Source organism: Lepidochelys kempii, chromosome 2, assembly GCF_965140265.1.
Source record: "Lepidochelys kempii isolate rLepKem1 chromosome 2, rLepKem1.hap2, whole genome shotgun sequence".
Taxonomy (NCBI): Eukaryota; Metazoa; Chordata; order Testudines; family Cheloniidae; genus Lepidochelys; species Lepidochelys kempii.
Genome location: NC_133257.1, coordinates 145,494,556 through 145,510,248, shown reverse-complemented (window position 1 = coordinate 145,510,248; position 15,693 = coordinate 145,494,556). Strand labels below are relative to the sequence as shown.

Below are 15,693 nucleotides of genomic sequence, written 5' to 3'. Positions count from 1 at the left end.
TCTTGCTGCTTTTCCCGCATTAGATCCACCATACAGCGGAGCATGTCAGTTTGCTCCCCCATGAGCTTGACCATAGCATCCTGCCTGCTCTCATCACGCACATCTCTCCTCTCTTCGTATTCATGTAATGGTTTATGCGACTCCGCAATTGTTTGCCACCGCGCATTCAGCTGGGCCCTATCCGTGTGGGAGGACTACATGAGCTCAGCAAACATGTCGTCCCGAGTTCGTTTTTTCTGCCTTCTAATCTGGACCAGCCTCTGGCACGGAGTAGATAGGAGCCGCGTTGAAACATTTGCACCTGCTGCGGGAGGAGAAAAAGGGAGGGTAGTATTTTAAAAGATATATATTTTAGAGAACAAAGGGGACACTCTTTCTCAGTGAAACAGGCAATTCATAGTACACAGCACATGTTCTTTCTGGACAAGGTCTCATTTTGCCTCTTATACTGAAGTGCTTGCCACTTTGGTGTGAGTAAGCCATCACATGCAGCTGGGCAACAGAATTCAACTTGCAGGCAGCTATGGTAAGCCCTAGGGGCATGCGGGGTTCTGCTTCTTCCGCATTCATTTCAGTGCTTTCAAACTGCCCGGCCCCTTTCCCATAGCAAGCAATGCCTGGTGGGTTTGCCATATAAAAGGAGGGCCTGTGGGCTCTCTGGGATGATCACTTCACACAACACCCTCCTCTCCCTTCCCCCCCCACCCTCCCAACACATACACCCACCCACCATGTGACTCCGATGAGGCTCTGAGCAGGGATGAGTCCTTTAAACTAAACACGAACAGCGCAGCGCGGCTGGGTTTCCAAAATAACCACGTACTGTAGACCGGGCCTTACTCCGACCTGATGCGTTCATTCATGCCTTATATTCACTTCCTCAATTTGCAGTTTCTCTTTGGTGGAAACTGGATAGCAACTTTCTTGGTGATAAATGCCATTGTTGTTGCGGCAAAGAGTCCTGTGGCACCTTATAGACTAACAGATGTATTTGAGCATAAGCTTTCATGGGTGAATACCCACTTTGTCAGATGCATGGTGTTTGTTTTGTTTGTAATGACCATATGTTCACTGTTACCGTCCCTAAATGATTAGTGTGCTATGGTTACTGTTTACTATTTCCCATGAGTACGAACTTCTATACAGAGCAGTGAGTTTATCATGGGAGAATAACAAACAGTTTGCCTGTAATTTTGATTACTCCCATATGAATCTACTGTACTAGACAGACGTATGTATACATACAGGATATGAAATACTAAGTTTGGTTTAACATGGGATTTGATTATCTTCCAGCTGTGGCAAGAGGGGATGGAGCCTGAAGTTAAAATGCCGCACTATCATAATGTCTCAAATTGTGTTCTAGTTTTCTCTTTAGTTTTGGCTGTATTAGTCTGGGGAAGAGAGTGGCCAGTTCATGCATATTGCCAACAGGCTTTTAATTTAAAAGAAGAGAAACTCTGCTTCTACTCAATTAGACTGGATAAGTGAACATGAATGAATATTTCTGTCCAGGGCGATGAATCTAAAGATGCCAAAATTACAGATAAAATTGATATTTTGTCTTTATCAAGCTACAAAGAAGGGACTTACTTCCTGACTTCTGGTCACTCTGTAGCCAGTACCTAATCACATGAGTCTTAACGTTTTCCATCACTCTTCAGCCCCTCTTGTGACACTAGGAGGCTTGCTTTTTAGGGGTAAGAAGCTACTCTTCAGGCTGACTGAAGACAGCAAGCTGTTTGTGATTAAGAGCCCAATACAATTACTCTTTATGACAGAAAATCTAGATTAACTTTGCATCTATTCATGATAAGATTTCTAGTGTTTTATATAGATCTTGGAAATGCTGTGAGAAGGACAATTGTGCCTGCCTTGGATCTCTCCAAACACTGCTATTTTTAATCTATTTGCATCTATAGCTCATTATGTAAATGCAGCAAACTTTGTACAGGTGAGGCCAAGAAGTGCAGCTAGAAGTTGTCGTCTTAACTTTTTGTAGGATTTTTCCACTCTCCAGCTAACAGAATTGCTATGTTTATGGTATATACTTTGGGTTTTTCCTTCAGCCTCAAGTCTTGGTGCTTCATTACCAGAAGTATTTCCTAAAGAGCCAGGATGAACTTTCTGCTCTCTTCTTGAGGATCTGTCTAGAGGGCAACTTTACTAACAAAAGAAACGGATTCATTTATTTACAAACTTTTTTAGAACAGAAAATTTACTGTGTAGGAGCCAAGAGCCTTGGCTTAATTCCTAATAAACATTACCTTGAGTTTGCTACTAATGAGAACACCACTGAACAGCATGACTTGCTTCAAAAGCAAACCACTAAAAATTTAGTGTCTCAGAAGCTGTCTGTTTTTTAAAAAAAAAAAAAACCCTAAAATTCACACGGTACGTTAGTAAAGTTCAGTGTTTGAGCCACAGTCCTTAGATTGATGAAGTAATACTTTTGGCAAATGCTTGATCTTTTGGTGATCGTATATTTGGGTAAACATTTGTTCACTCCAGTCTTCTCCAGAGTTGGTGCTTCAGGAGTTCTGTCTCATCTCCCTGTCTTTCCTGATTTTTTTAAATAAAGTGTAACCATTTCTAGTCTCTGGATTGCCAAAATGTCTTGTGCAAATAATAATGGGTGTATTATCAAGGTCAGGCTTTATTTGGCTAACTTAGGCTGAGACTATAATATGGTAATATCAAGCACCAAGTCACAAATCCAAGAACAAAGCTTTCTAGCTGCCTGATTAGGTTGACTCGCTTTTTTTATATCCTGAATTTTTCATGACACACAGACTTATTCTTTGTATTATCATAGCACCTAGGCCGGTGGTCTGAATGACTACTTCTGGATAAAGGCAGGAATATACATACTGCACCATAGTCCTACACTAGTTCCAAATGAGTTAGTTTAGATTAGGTAAAAATGTGTTTTCTGTTGGCATTATTAATGAGCCCTATCGTGCACTCATTGAAGGAGTCTTCCCATTTACTATTGACCTCAACAGGAGATGGAATGAGCTCTGTACTTCCTGCTACAGTTGCTTTCTTGCCACCCTGCAGCTCATTTTAAACTGCAGCTCGTTAATTTCCCCTTAGGTTTCTAAGTTCACTTTTTTCATCTTTTTCTACTAGATGCAGTCATGTTGGCCTCTCATCTATTTTAATATGTTGTTTGAATAATAAAATATGAGCTAGATAAACTTGATGCAGGCTTAGTTGTACAAATAGACACCGTTTCTAAGATTTACACAATTGCTGTTACTTCGGACTGATGTGGAAATATGTCGTCAATTAGTTGAAGAAACTTAATTATTCTAAGAAAGTAATGGACTAAGTCTTGTAGATCCTGTACACACATGTATGCAGGTGATTTATACTGGTAGTTAAAATTCTCTGCAATTATGAAAGCCTGTTGTGAAGATTTTCTTAAACTAAAATAGGTGGTAATAAAAGGTAATGAATAGATTTGATAACTTAGATTGATAGTGTCCTCCTTTTGAAGATATCCAAATGCACTATAAAATTATTTGTCTGCATGAAAAGGAGCCTCTGGTCATGCTTCATAGCATACTTATTTCCAAGGCCTTGTGATAAACTGACTTGAGCTGACGGTATTATCAAAAGTAATACCTTATTTTGTTTCAAGGCCTCCTTATTCAAGCAATATCTCACTTAACGTGGACACCTGTTCACAGTTAACTTACTATAGGTGAATAGACTATACCCATGTCACCCGAGATGGTAGCAGATTTACACTGTCTGCCATTAAAACTTTTGCCAGCAGTTACTATGCCATGGTATCTGAGAACATAGTTAACACCTATCCCAGGCACAAGGACTTTGTGTGGTATCTCAGATACCAGTGTGGAAACTGCTAGTAAAAAGTAAACATTTCACCAGCAGTAACTGATCCTATATTTAACATTTACTTGTATTCGTACTAAGTCTCTACAAAAAACTAACTAAATGTGAAACCAATTAATCACATCTCTAGTCAATATATTTAGATGAACTGTATATTTAATGCAAAACTAAAGGGTGCTTAGGACACTTGCCTTTGACCTAGTACCTTTACATTTGAGGAGTATACTTCAGAATACACTCCCTTCCGTAATGGTGGTAGTGCAAGCTAGTTTCCACATTTGACTAAAATATACAAGAAACACCCCATTGGAGAAAGATATTGTTACTTGTTTTGATACGTGTTCTGACAATGAGTAGCACATTGAGAAAGTACAGCTGGTTAGAGAATTGATGCACTTTGTTTCAGCTGACTATAGTACTTAACTGAACACTTCTGTATTTTTAGCAGCACAGTGGAATGAAATTCTCTATGAAAGGAGCTCATAATCCTAACCAAGGGAATGGCTACAGTCCAGTCAGCAGTGGAGGTGTGAGGCAGCCAGTTGGCAACAGAGGACACCACCAATATAATCGTAACATCTGGCGAAGAAAAAAACACAGAGACAGTTTGCCTATTAGTCTCAGCAGATAATGGCTAATGCCAGGATGATCTTCCCCCATTTTACAAACTGAAGCTGAGTGAACGATACTAGACGAGGGAATGGAGACCAGCATTCAGCACATCAGTTTGTGGGTGTTGCCAAATATCTGCAACTGACTTTTTGCATGTTTCTTCATGTGGTGGTGAAGTCCATCTTAAAGTAGTTGTGCTTATTTGTGAAGCCTTATTAAATGTGGAAGGGGTTTTTTTTTTGTTTTGTTTTTGGTTTTTTTGCCTTCCCGTTAATACTCAGACAGTGCTGAAGCAGCTCTGGCCTTAGAACTGCAAGGACATTATAAATACTGTAGCTTTTTTTCTGTAGCTACATCTGTTCCTTTGTGGGGATTTTGTTTTGCTCTTTTGTTTGAGGAGCAAAGGAGCTTCAGTCCTTGACATTTTTTTTATTGAGGATAAAATAGTTTTGCTGCCCCTCCTGTTTTAATTTCAAATTTCAGAACTTTTTTGCTCTGTAAATATTGAAAAAGTATAATTTGTGCAATAACTCAGAATTTTTAATTTAATTTCATTTTGTCACATAAGTTGTATCTAAAGGGAGGAGGTGTTTTTTTTGTTTAATTTACAGATCCTTTCCCAGGTTGTATTATCTAAGTTGGGTTCATAGTTTGGCAGTTTGTCTGAGCAGTGTTGCGAACATGACATCATTTTTGGTACTATTTGAGGCTTCTTGATTCACAATGAAAGTGCTGATTTGGCATATGGTTTTATGAAGGTATTAAGCTCCAAAGTGTTTTGACCATGCATTTTAGCTCATTGTCTGGCCTCTATCAGTTGTCTTGCTCTGACCAGTGGGTTTTAATTTATTCCTTGTAATAGACAACAAATCCAGCATTTAAAGTGCCAGAAATGTAACCTCTTGAGGTTGAAAAGGGGTTAAGTCCTGACATGAAATTTAAGAATTGTGAACTATATGCTTCTGTCGGATTTAGTAATGTAACCCATTAATGGTTGGGGCTGAACATCATTATTAAACAAAGGTACCCAGCTTGAAGAATGTGGAGAAAGGAAATATGTTGATTCCATTAAGGAATCTGTATAGCAGTATGCATTCGTTCTGTTAAGAGCAAATATATAAAGTACTTCAGCTGCTCTAAGCATTGCAAGAAGCATCTTTTAATGTATTGGAGGAGAGCACAGCCCAGTGTTGGACACAATCTGTGGCTGGCACTTAATTTACAGATGCATACAGGTATACTATGCAAGTGTGTATTGCCATGACAACCACTGTCTTTGTTAACTTTTTTGAACAAGGAAATATGCATCCTGCCTGACCCTGAGTTTTTAGAGCACCACAGTTGTCCTGGGGGTTAGTTGAATCTCACATGCCCTCTGACTTCCCATTTTTAAAATGAGGGTTCTTAATCCTGCTGAACACTACAGGTTAGTTATCTAAAGTCTAGTTAGTGGGGAAAGCTGAAAAAATTCTATTACCATGACATCCAAATGTATAGAAGTGGAATATTTTAAAACTGATATCTGAATGTTAAGATAAAAATGAGGCGTCTAACATGATGAAGCTTTATAAAGTGCAGTTTGCCTTTGAAGCAGGACTAAACCATATTGTTACTACATCTGTCAGTTGCAAACAGATCTCCTTGAGACAAGAGGGGGCAACATTCCAAAGTAGAGTAGCACATTTGTCTGCAGTACTTAATGATCCAGATTTACCACAAATTATTTTTAAAAAATTGTGAACATATTCATTAACCAATATTTAAGGGCTGATACGTAGGCCTGTACTACTAATCTTTACACACTAGCAATATTGAGCATAAACCTACATTACGGAAACTTCAGAGGCTTTAGTTGGTGTCTTAACTAGCGTTCGTTTTAAAGCAAAATTCATTTAAAAGGAAACAGGTATCATGTTCCATGTCAGTCATGGTGTACCAAATAAATTGGCCTGGCTACTGCTGTGGTTATGTGCTACAGGTTTAAAAAAAATCATGTTTAGATTTTTTTTTGTGTGGACAACAATGTGGAAGCTAAAATTGACATATTTTTATGTAAAATTTTCTATTCTTTGATTTTTAATAAACTTTGGAGACCAGTTGTTGTTGTTTTGTGTGTGTGTGTATAGCTAGGTAGATATTCACAAGAAATCTAATGGAAGGGTTTAATTCACTCTTAACCCCACATTTTAACCTTTATTTCAAACATCTGCTTCAAAATGCTCCTATAAAACAATACATCTATTGTCTTTTAAATGTCTCTTTTAAATGTCATACACCTTCCAAGAACAGTAGGAAGGGAAGATCTGGCTCAAAGGTGCTGAAATGTACTAGCACAAGTGTGTTACAGCATTGAACACTTAGTTGTATTTCAGCGTCTGTAGTGACAATGGTTTTTCATTAAAGCAACCATATATTATAACTTTGGCAAACTGTTCAGTAAATCTTCAGTTAAATTTCAGCTCTGTTTTCTTTGTCCCACTTCATTTGCATAGAATTATTTTGAAGGAAAAATACCTTGCTAACATATAGGTTTTTTTTAGCTTGCCATTTTGCTCTCAGCAACTGGTGCAAGGGTAGGGTTGTCCTGGCAGGCTAAAATAAACGTCAAAGAGAGGTTGCATGCTTAAGGTGAGGATGAAACACCTAGGGAAGGAGTATGGAAGGTATCTTGGTTTCTCATCCAAAGTGTTAACTTAAGATTCCACTGATCTAATGGAGATGGTGTTGCTGTAGTGTATCACATCACCTGTTCAGATGAAAATGCTTTTTGAGAGCAGGAAAACAATGTAATAGTAAATCTCATCAACCCATCTTGTGGTGGTAGCATCAGTGATAGCTATGATGGCAGTTTGAGTTAATTCTTCCTGCCATATGTCAGTTTGTTGCCATACACTCTTTTCTAAGTAAGTTGTCAGTTCTACTTGGACATTGCTTTTCTGTTCTCTTAATAGTTTTCTAATAGTACTGTAGATAGTCCCCTAAGAGATTTAGCCCAGGGGTGGGGCATGTCCCGATCCTTAGGCTTCAAGCATTATGATTGCTGCAAAAAGCCTATGCTGATCAGCAACCCTCATCAAAGCTGCTTGAAGTATTTGGGGGAAACCCATGTTAGCTATATGTGTTGTATCTGCAAGAGCTTAAAGCCAAGAAACAGAAAAGGAGCTGGACATAAGACTAAGAGTGATCCTCATGGAGTTGGCCCTCCCACCAGTCTTCGAGCCGCTGAGATCAGACTACACAAGGAGCACAGCAGCATTGGTGCAAAGTGCGCTGCCAGCACTGCCCTCCTGATGCTGGTCCCGGTCCCTGGTACCTGCTAAGAAGCAGAGGAACCACACCAAGAAAGGGCGTTCCCTGACATCCCATATTGGAAAAGGAAAGTCCAAAGAGGAGCATAGGCCCGTGCTGGGCAGCATGTCTCTGGAGCCCAGCCAGGCACCTGCATCGCCAGCTAAGCTATCTACCGATGCACCATCAAGACGTAGTCATCTCCAGAGGGAAGCCAGCACTGGGGCCCATGCAATGCTCTCCGTCTGTGCAGCATTGCTCCCTCGAACCGCGGTGGTCAACGCTGAAGCAGTGATCTCCAGAGATGCGCTTCCAACCTGCCCCATACCAACCAGAGTTCCCAGCACCGTTCGCCGGACTCTTAGCACTGGTCCCCTGTGGCATGGCATCACTCACCCAATGGTCAGCGCAAAGCCATAGTACGCCACCAGTCTCCAGAATCATAGCACCGGTTGTCAATGCAGGCATTGCTCCTCGGGGCAATGAGGTTCACCGGGACAGTGCTGATCCTGAGGACTTTGAGACCGGTCAGTCCCTAATGCCAAGACGTAGATCGCTGGACTCACAGCACCGATCCCCAGGGTCGAGGCAGTGTTCTCTGCCATCTCATTCAGTTGTCAGAGTTCCAGCACCATTCCCAGAGCGCTAGGTGTCAATCGCTGATGTACTGTCGCTGATTCGCTGAGCTCCACCCCCAGTCCCTGGACAGGCAGCACCAGGACCCCGAGCCCCAGCCGAGCCAAGCCGCAGACACCGGGATGGTAGGCGTGGAGGGGATATGGACGTAACATTGGCACCACAGTTGTCCTCAAGGCAGGAATTTTCCTCTTCTGTCTCTGAGGCTGAGGAGATAGTGGGTCCCTCAGGTCAGGCACACCCAACCAGATCTGGAGGGGCTCCTCCAGGGCCATCAGGCAGAGCATGGCCCCAGGGCCAGTGGCCTACCCCATGGCACTTTTGGAACCCATGGGGGTTCCCCCAGGTATTGAAGAGCCAGATGCAGTGTTTAGTGTCAGGGCCGTCAGGCAACAGACTCCCATCCCGCTCTGGACTCAGTGGAGGTCTCCCATACGCGGGGGATGCTGAGCCAGACCCTTCCCCGCCCTCATCTCCTCGTCGTCCTCACCTAATGAGGCAGTAGTGGGACCGTCCCAGACAGTGCCACAGGACGATGCTAAGGCACACCAGGAGCTGCTAAAGTGGGTGGCGGCACACCTAGGATTGGAGTTGGTAGAACCCTCTGACGCTATTTGACATTCTGGCCACAGTGGCCCCGTCTAGAGTGGTGCTCCCGGTACACTAAGGATTAGTAAAGCTGGTGAAAGCCTTATGGCAGACGCTGTCCTCTCTCCCACCTGTTTCCAAGTGTGCAGAGAGGAAGTATTACATCCTGGCAAAGGGGTTTGAATATTTATATTCCCACCCAGCCACAAACTCTTCAGTGGTCTCTGTGGCCAACGAGAGGGATGGGCAGGGGCCACCCAGCCCAACTCCCAAAAACAAAGATGAAAAGAGACTAGATTTATTTAGCAAAAAAGTTGATTTGTCAATTATTCATCTGACAGCTTCCAACTATTGAGTGGCAAACCATCAGGCCTTACTCAAGAGGTATGATTTCAACGTGTGGCAGTCTGTGGGCAAGTTCATGGACTCGCTGACGGAGGATTCCAGGCAAGAGTTCCTGGCTGTTTTAGATGAAAGGACAAATGTGGCAAGGGCCTCCCTTCAGGCCGCCTCCAACACAGCAGACTCAGCAACCAGATCCATTGCTACGGCCGTGTCAATGAGGCAAGCATTGTGGCTGCTGTCTTTCTGGCTGTCAGAGGCTCAACAATCAATCCAGGTCCTTCCCTTCGATGACCCAGCCCGGTTTGCAGAACAAACATACACAAGGTTACATGGGCTTAAGGACTCTCAGTCCTTGGGTCTCTATACACCGGCGCCTGCTAGAAGGAGGGTCAAGCTGCAGCAACATCAAAGACCAAGCAGTCAGGTGTGACCAAAGCCCTACCACAAGAAGGGCAAGGGCTATAAGCACCATAAAGACCAACAACCAGCCCCTTCTTCCTACTTCGGCTCTTCTCACTACCCTCCTGGAACAACTAGGCATTTTGAGGATGCACCAAAGGGTGACCTCCCAATCTGCAGCCAGGACCCTGCACGCCTCTTGTTTTCAAACCGCCTTTTTGCTTTCCTCCCCACTTGGGCTACTATATCCTGCAGTTTATTTCTATGCCCCCACCCCCCCACCCCGACCCCGCCTTCCCTGTCCCTCTACAGCAGGGGTGGGCAAACTTTTTGGCCTGAGGGCCACATCAGGGTTCCCATACTATATGGAGGGCTGGGTAGGGAAGGCTGTGCCTGCCCAAACAGCCTGCCCCCTGCCCCCGACTGCCCCCCTCAGAACTCCCAACCTATCGGGAAAAAAAAAAACCCTCCCTCCCCTCGCTCCTTGTCCCCTGACTGTCCCCTCATGGGACACCACCCGTACTCTTTGTCCCCTGACCACCCCTTCCCGGGAAACCCCGTTCCTAACTGCCTACCCCAGGACCTCACCCCCATCCAAACCCCCCTGACCCCATCCACACCACTGCTCCCCAACAGGCCCCCCAGGACTCCCACACCTATCCAACCGCCCCCTGTCCCCTGACAGGCCCCCTGGGACTCCCACGCCTATCCACATCCCCTGTTTCCTATCCCCAGACCGTGCCCCCCCAAAACCTCTGCCCCATCCAACCACCCCGACTGCCACCTGGGACTCCCTGCCCCTTATCCAATCCCCCCGCTCCCTTGCCCCTTACCATGCCGCTCAGAGCAGCAGGACAGAGCCGTGCTACCCAGAGCGCTGTCGGCAAGGCAAGCTGAGGCTGCAGGGGAGGAGGGACAGTAGGGGAGGGGCTGGGGGCTAGCTTGCCCGGTTGGGAGCTCAAGGGCCGGACAGGACGGTCCCATGGGGCAGATGGGGCCCACGGACTGTAGTTTGCCTACCTAGATTCATAGATATTAAGGTCAGAAGGGACCATTATGATCATCTAGTCTGACCTCCTGCGCAATGCAGGCCACAGAATCTCACCCATCCACTCCTGCAATAAACCTATCACCTAGTCTGAGCTACCGAAGTCCTCAAATCATGGTTTAAAGACATCAAGGTGCAGAGAATCCTCCAGCAAGTGACCTGTGCCCCATGCTACAGAGGAAGGCGAAAAACCCCCAGGGCCTCTTCCAGTCTGCCCTGGAGGAAAATTCCTTCCCAACCCCAAATATGGCAATCAGCTGAACCCTGAGCATGTGGGCAAGAGTCACCAGCCAGATACCCAGGAAAGAATTCTCTGTAGTAACTCAGATCCCACCCCATCTAACATCCCATCACAGGCCATTGGGCCTATTTACCATGAATATTTAAAGATCAATTAATTGCCAAAATCATATTGTCCCATCATACCATCTCCATAAACTTACTCAGTTTAATCTTGAAGCCAGACAAGTCTTTTTTGCCCCCACTGCTTCCCTTGGAAGGCTATTCCAGAACTTTACTCCTCTGATGGTTAGAAACCTTCGTCTAATTTCAAGTATAAACTTCCCAATGGCCAGTTTATATCCATTTGTTCTTGTGTCCACATTGGTACTGAGCTTAAATAATTCCTCTCCCTCTCTGGTATTTATCCCTCTGACACATTTATAGAGAGCAATCATATCTCCCCTCAACCTTCTTTTGGTTAGGCTAAACAAGCCAAGCTCCTGGACTCTCCTTTCATAAGACAGGTTTTCCATTCCTCGGATCATCCTAGTAGCCCTTCTCTGTACCTGTTCCAGTTTGAATTCATCCTTCTTAAACATGGGGGACCAGAACTGCACACAGTATTCCAGGTGATGTCTCACCAGTGCCTTGTATAACGGTACTAACACCTCCTTATCTCGACTGGAAATACCTTGCTTGATGCATCCCAAGACCGCATTAGCTTTTTTCACGGCCATATCACATTGGTGGCTCATAGTCATCCTATGATCAACCAATACTCCAAGGTCCTTCTCCTCCTCTGTTACTTCTAATTGATGCGTCCCCAATTTATAACTAAAATTCTTGTTGTTAATGCCTAAATGCATGACCTTGCACTTCTCACTATTAAATTTCATCCTATTACTATTACTCCAGTTTACAAGGTCATCCAGATCCTCCTGTCTGATATCCCAGTCCTTCTCTAAATTGGCAATACCTCCCAGCTTTGTATCGTCTGCAAACTTTATTAGCACACTCCCACTTTTTGTGCTGAGGTGAGTAATAAAAAGAATAAATAAGATTGGTCCCCAAACTGATCCCTGAGGAACTCCACTGATAATCTCCCTCCAGTCTGACAGTTCACCTTTCAGTATGACCTGCTGTAGTCTCCCTTTTAACCAATTCCTTATCCACTTTTCAATTTTCATATTGATCACCATCTTTTCGAACTTAACTAATAATTCCCCGTGTGGCACGGTATCAAACGCCTTACCAAAATCTAGGTAAATTAGATCCACTGCGTTTCCTTTGTCTAAAAAAATCTGTTACTTTCTCAAAGAAGGAGATCAGGTTGGTTTGGCATGACCTACCTTTTGTAAAACCATGTTGTATTTTGTCCCATTTACCATTGACCTCGGTGTCCTTCACTACTTTCTCCTTCAAAATTTTTTCCAAGACCTTGCATACTACAGATGTCAAACTAACAGGCCTGTAGTTACCCGGATCACTTTTTTTCCGTTTCTTAGTTCCTATTTTTATGTTAGCAATTCTCCAGTCATACGGTACAATCCCTGTGTTCACTGATTCATTAAAAATTCTTGCTGATGGGCTTGCAATTTCATGTGCCAATTCCTTTAATATTCTTGGATGAAAGTTAACTGCCCCACCCCCCCAGATTTAGTCCCATTAAGCTGTTTGAGTTTCGCTTCTACCTCAGATATGGTAATATCTACCTACATATCCTCATTCCCATTTGTCATGCTACCATTATCCTTAAGATTCTCATTAGCCTTATTAAAGACTGAGGCAAAGTATTTGTTTAGATCTTGGGCCATGCTTAGATTATCCTTAACCTCCACTCCATCCTCAGTGTTTAGCGGTCCCACTTCTTCTTTCTTTGTTTTCTTCTTATTTATATGGCTATAGAAGCCTTTACTATTGTTTTAATTCCCTTTGCAAGGTCCAACTCTACTTGGCTTTTAGCCTGTCTCACTTTATCCCTACATTTTCTACATACCTCTGCTCTACAGGGACCCTTCTCACAAGCAACTTCTCACCCGACAGGTGCAAGCCCTCCTGCGAGTAGGGGCTGTACAGGAAGTCCCCCATACATTAGATAATGGCATAGAGAGTACACTTATAAAGTTTGTGGACGATACCAAGCTGGGAGGGGTTTCAAGTGCTTCGGAGGACAGGATTAGAATTCTGAATGATCTGGACAAACTGGAGAAATGGCCTGAAGTAAATAGGATGAAATTCAATAAGGACAAATACAATCAGTTGCACACATTCAAAATGGGAAATGGCTGCCTATGAAGGAGTAGTGCGGAAAGGGATCTGGGGATCGTAGTGGATCACAAGCTAAATATGAGTCAACAGTGTAACACTGTTGCAAAAAAGCAAATATTCTGGAATGTATTAGCAGGAGTATTGTCAGACAGCATGAGAAGTAATTCTTCTGCTCTACTCCATGCTGATTAGGCCTCAGCTAAAGTATTGTGTCCAGTTCTGGGTGCCATATTTCAGGAAAGATGTGGACAAATTGGAGAAAGTCCAGAGAAGAGCAACAAAAATGATTAGCGGTCTAAAAAAACATGACCTATGAAGAAAGATTTGAAAAAAAATGGGTTTGTTTAGTGTGGAGAAGAGAAGACTGAGAGGGGACATAACTGTTTAAGTACATAAAAGGTTGTTGCAAGGAGGAGGAAGATAAATTGTGCTTCTTGACTTCTGAAGATAGGACAAGAAGCAATGGGCTTATGTTGCAGCAAGGGCGGTTTAGATTGGACGTTAGGAAAAACTTCCTAAATGTCAGAGTGGTTATGCACTGGAATAAATTGCTTAGAGAGGTTGTGGAATCTCCATCATTGGGGATTTTTAAGAGCAGGTTGGACAAACACCTGCAAGGGATGATCCAGATCATAGTTAGTCCTGTCTTGAGTGCAGGGGACTGAACAAGATGACCTCTCGAGGTTCCTTCCAGTTCTATGATTCTATCTAAAGGGGAAAGGATTTTACTCTTGGTACTTTGATACCGAATAGCAAGAGTGGTCTGCACCCCATATTGGACCTGTGAGGCCTCAACAAATATCTCAAGATGTTGAAGTCCCGTATGGTCTCCCAGGCCTCCATTATCACTTCCCTGGAGACTGGTATGCCGTTCTCAAGTAGAAGGACGCATATTTTAATATTTCCATTTTCCATAGACACACAAAGTTCCTGCACTTGTAGTGGGACAAACCCACTTCCAGTTTGCAGTGCTTCCATTCGGCTTGGCTACAGTGCCAAGGGTATTCATGAAATGCATGGCAGTGGTCGCAGCCTGCCTGAAGTGTCAGGGTGTTCAAATCTAACCAGACCTAGACGTTTGGCTCATCAAGTCGTTTGTGGACACAAGTCCCGTGCAGTATCCGGTTGGTGCAAACTACATGTCAAGCACTGGGTTTTTTGATAAACGAACAAAAATCCACATTGGTCCCAGCAGAGTTCATCGGGGGCAGTTCTGGACTCTACCTGAGCTAGTGCCTTTTTCCCAGGACCCAGATTCAAAGCAATGGCAGGTCTCATTGCCCAACTCACCCACCATTCTGTCACCGCAGCCAGAGTGTGCTTCAGGCTGCTAGGGCATATGGCGGTGTGCACTTATGTAGTTCAATATGCATGACTACATCTCAGGCCCCTACAGATGTGGCTGGTGTCGGTCTATACCCTAGCCAGGCAGAGTCCTCACAATTCTGCCGCAAGTACTTATCACTCTGGAATGGTGGTCCAACCCAGTATGCTCAAAGGAATACCTTCTGTGATCCCAAAACCCACAATGGTTCTAATGTCACATGTCTGACCTGGGATGGGGAGCCCAGCTCTGATCACTCAAGACCCAGAGGCTGTGGTCCCAGAAAGAGCTGGCACTGCACATCAACATCAGGGAGCACAGAGCCATTCATTTGGCCTGCGTAGTGTTCCTTCTGCAACTATCCCATCAGGTGGTACAGGTGTTGGACTGTACAACCTCCATGTTCCATTTGAACAGATGAGGAGCACAGTCCTCGGCCCTCTGTCAAAAAGCCTTCTGACTGTGGGACTTCAGTGTCCGGCACGCCATACACATCGAAACCCTACATCTCCCCAGCATCCGAAACACGGTGGTGGATTGCCTCAGCAGGTCATTCTTTTTTCACCACGAGTAGTCCCTTCACTCGGACGTCATCAGAATGATCTTCAAGAGGTGGGATACTCCTCAAGTGGACCTGTTTGCCATCAGACAATGCCATTCTCGCATGACATGACTGACTATCTGGTTTCTTAAGGGCCTTTGAAAGGCTTTTTCCGCTGATCTGGGATCTGGTTCCCCAGTTGGACCTCAACCTAGTTTTCTTCTTTGAGTGCTTGTTCTCTTCCATTCCACTTTAGGTGTGTGCGCGCCATGTACACGAGTGTTGGAAACTTTTTCCCTTAGCAGTTCCTGGCGGGCCCGCCGAGTGGCGCCACTGTGCCCTACATATATACCCCCACCAGCCTGACCCACTCCAGTTCCTTCTTACCGTCCGTGGCAGCGTTGGAACAACTCTCTCTCTCTCTCTCGTAGAAGAGCAGTCCCTTAGCCTTAGAGTAGCTGTTATCAGTTCGTTTACATATAGATTGTGAACACTTAAGTGATTAAGTCCTTGGAGGCCTCCAGCACTGGCCCTGGGCCGCGGGGCATGCTGCAGGCC

General features: G+C 44.2%; 1 protein-coding gene across 4 annotated transcripts in view; it reads left to right on the top strand.

The window, feature by feature from the left end:
* Window positions 1–15,693, top strand: part of TENT4A (terminal nucleotidyltransferase 4A) — a 148,802-nt gene that overhangs the window by 91,068 nt on the left and 42,041 nt on the right. For 2 of the 4 annotated variants that reach the window (XM_073332402.1, XM_073332399.1), the window contains one exon: window positions 4,310–6,567. The exons of 1 other annotated variant lie outside the window; for it this stretch is intronic. In XM_073332402.1, coding sequence (XP_073188503.1) covers window positions 4,310–4,495 — 186 coding nt within the window. In that variant the 3' untranslated portion in view covers window positions 4,496–6,567. Of the gene's footprint in view, window positions 1–4,309; window positions 6,568–15,693 lie in introns of those variants that run through there. One more of the 4 variants, XM_073332400.1, reaches the window with a different exon arrangement.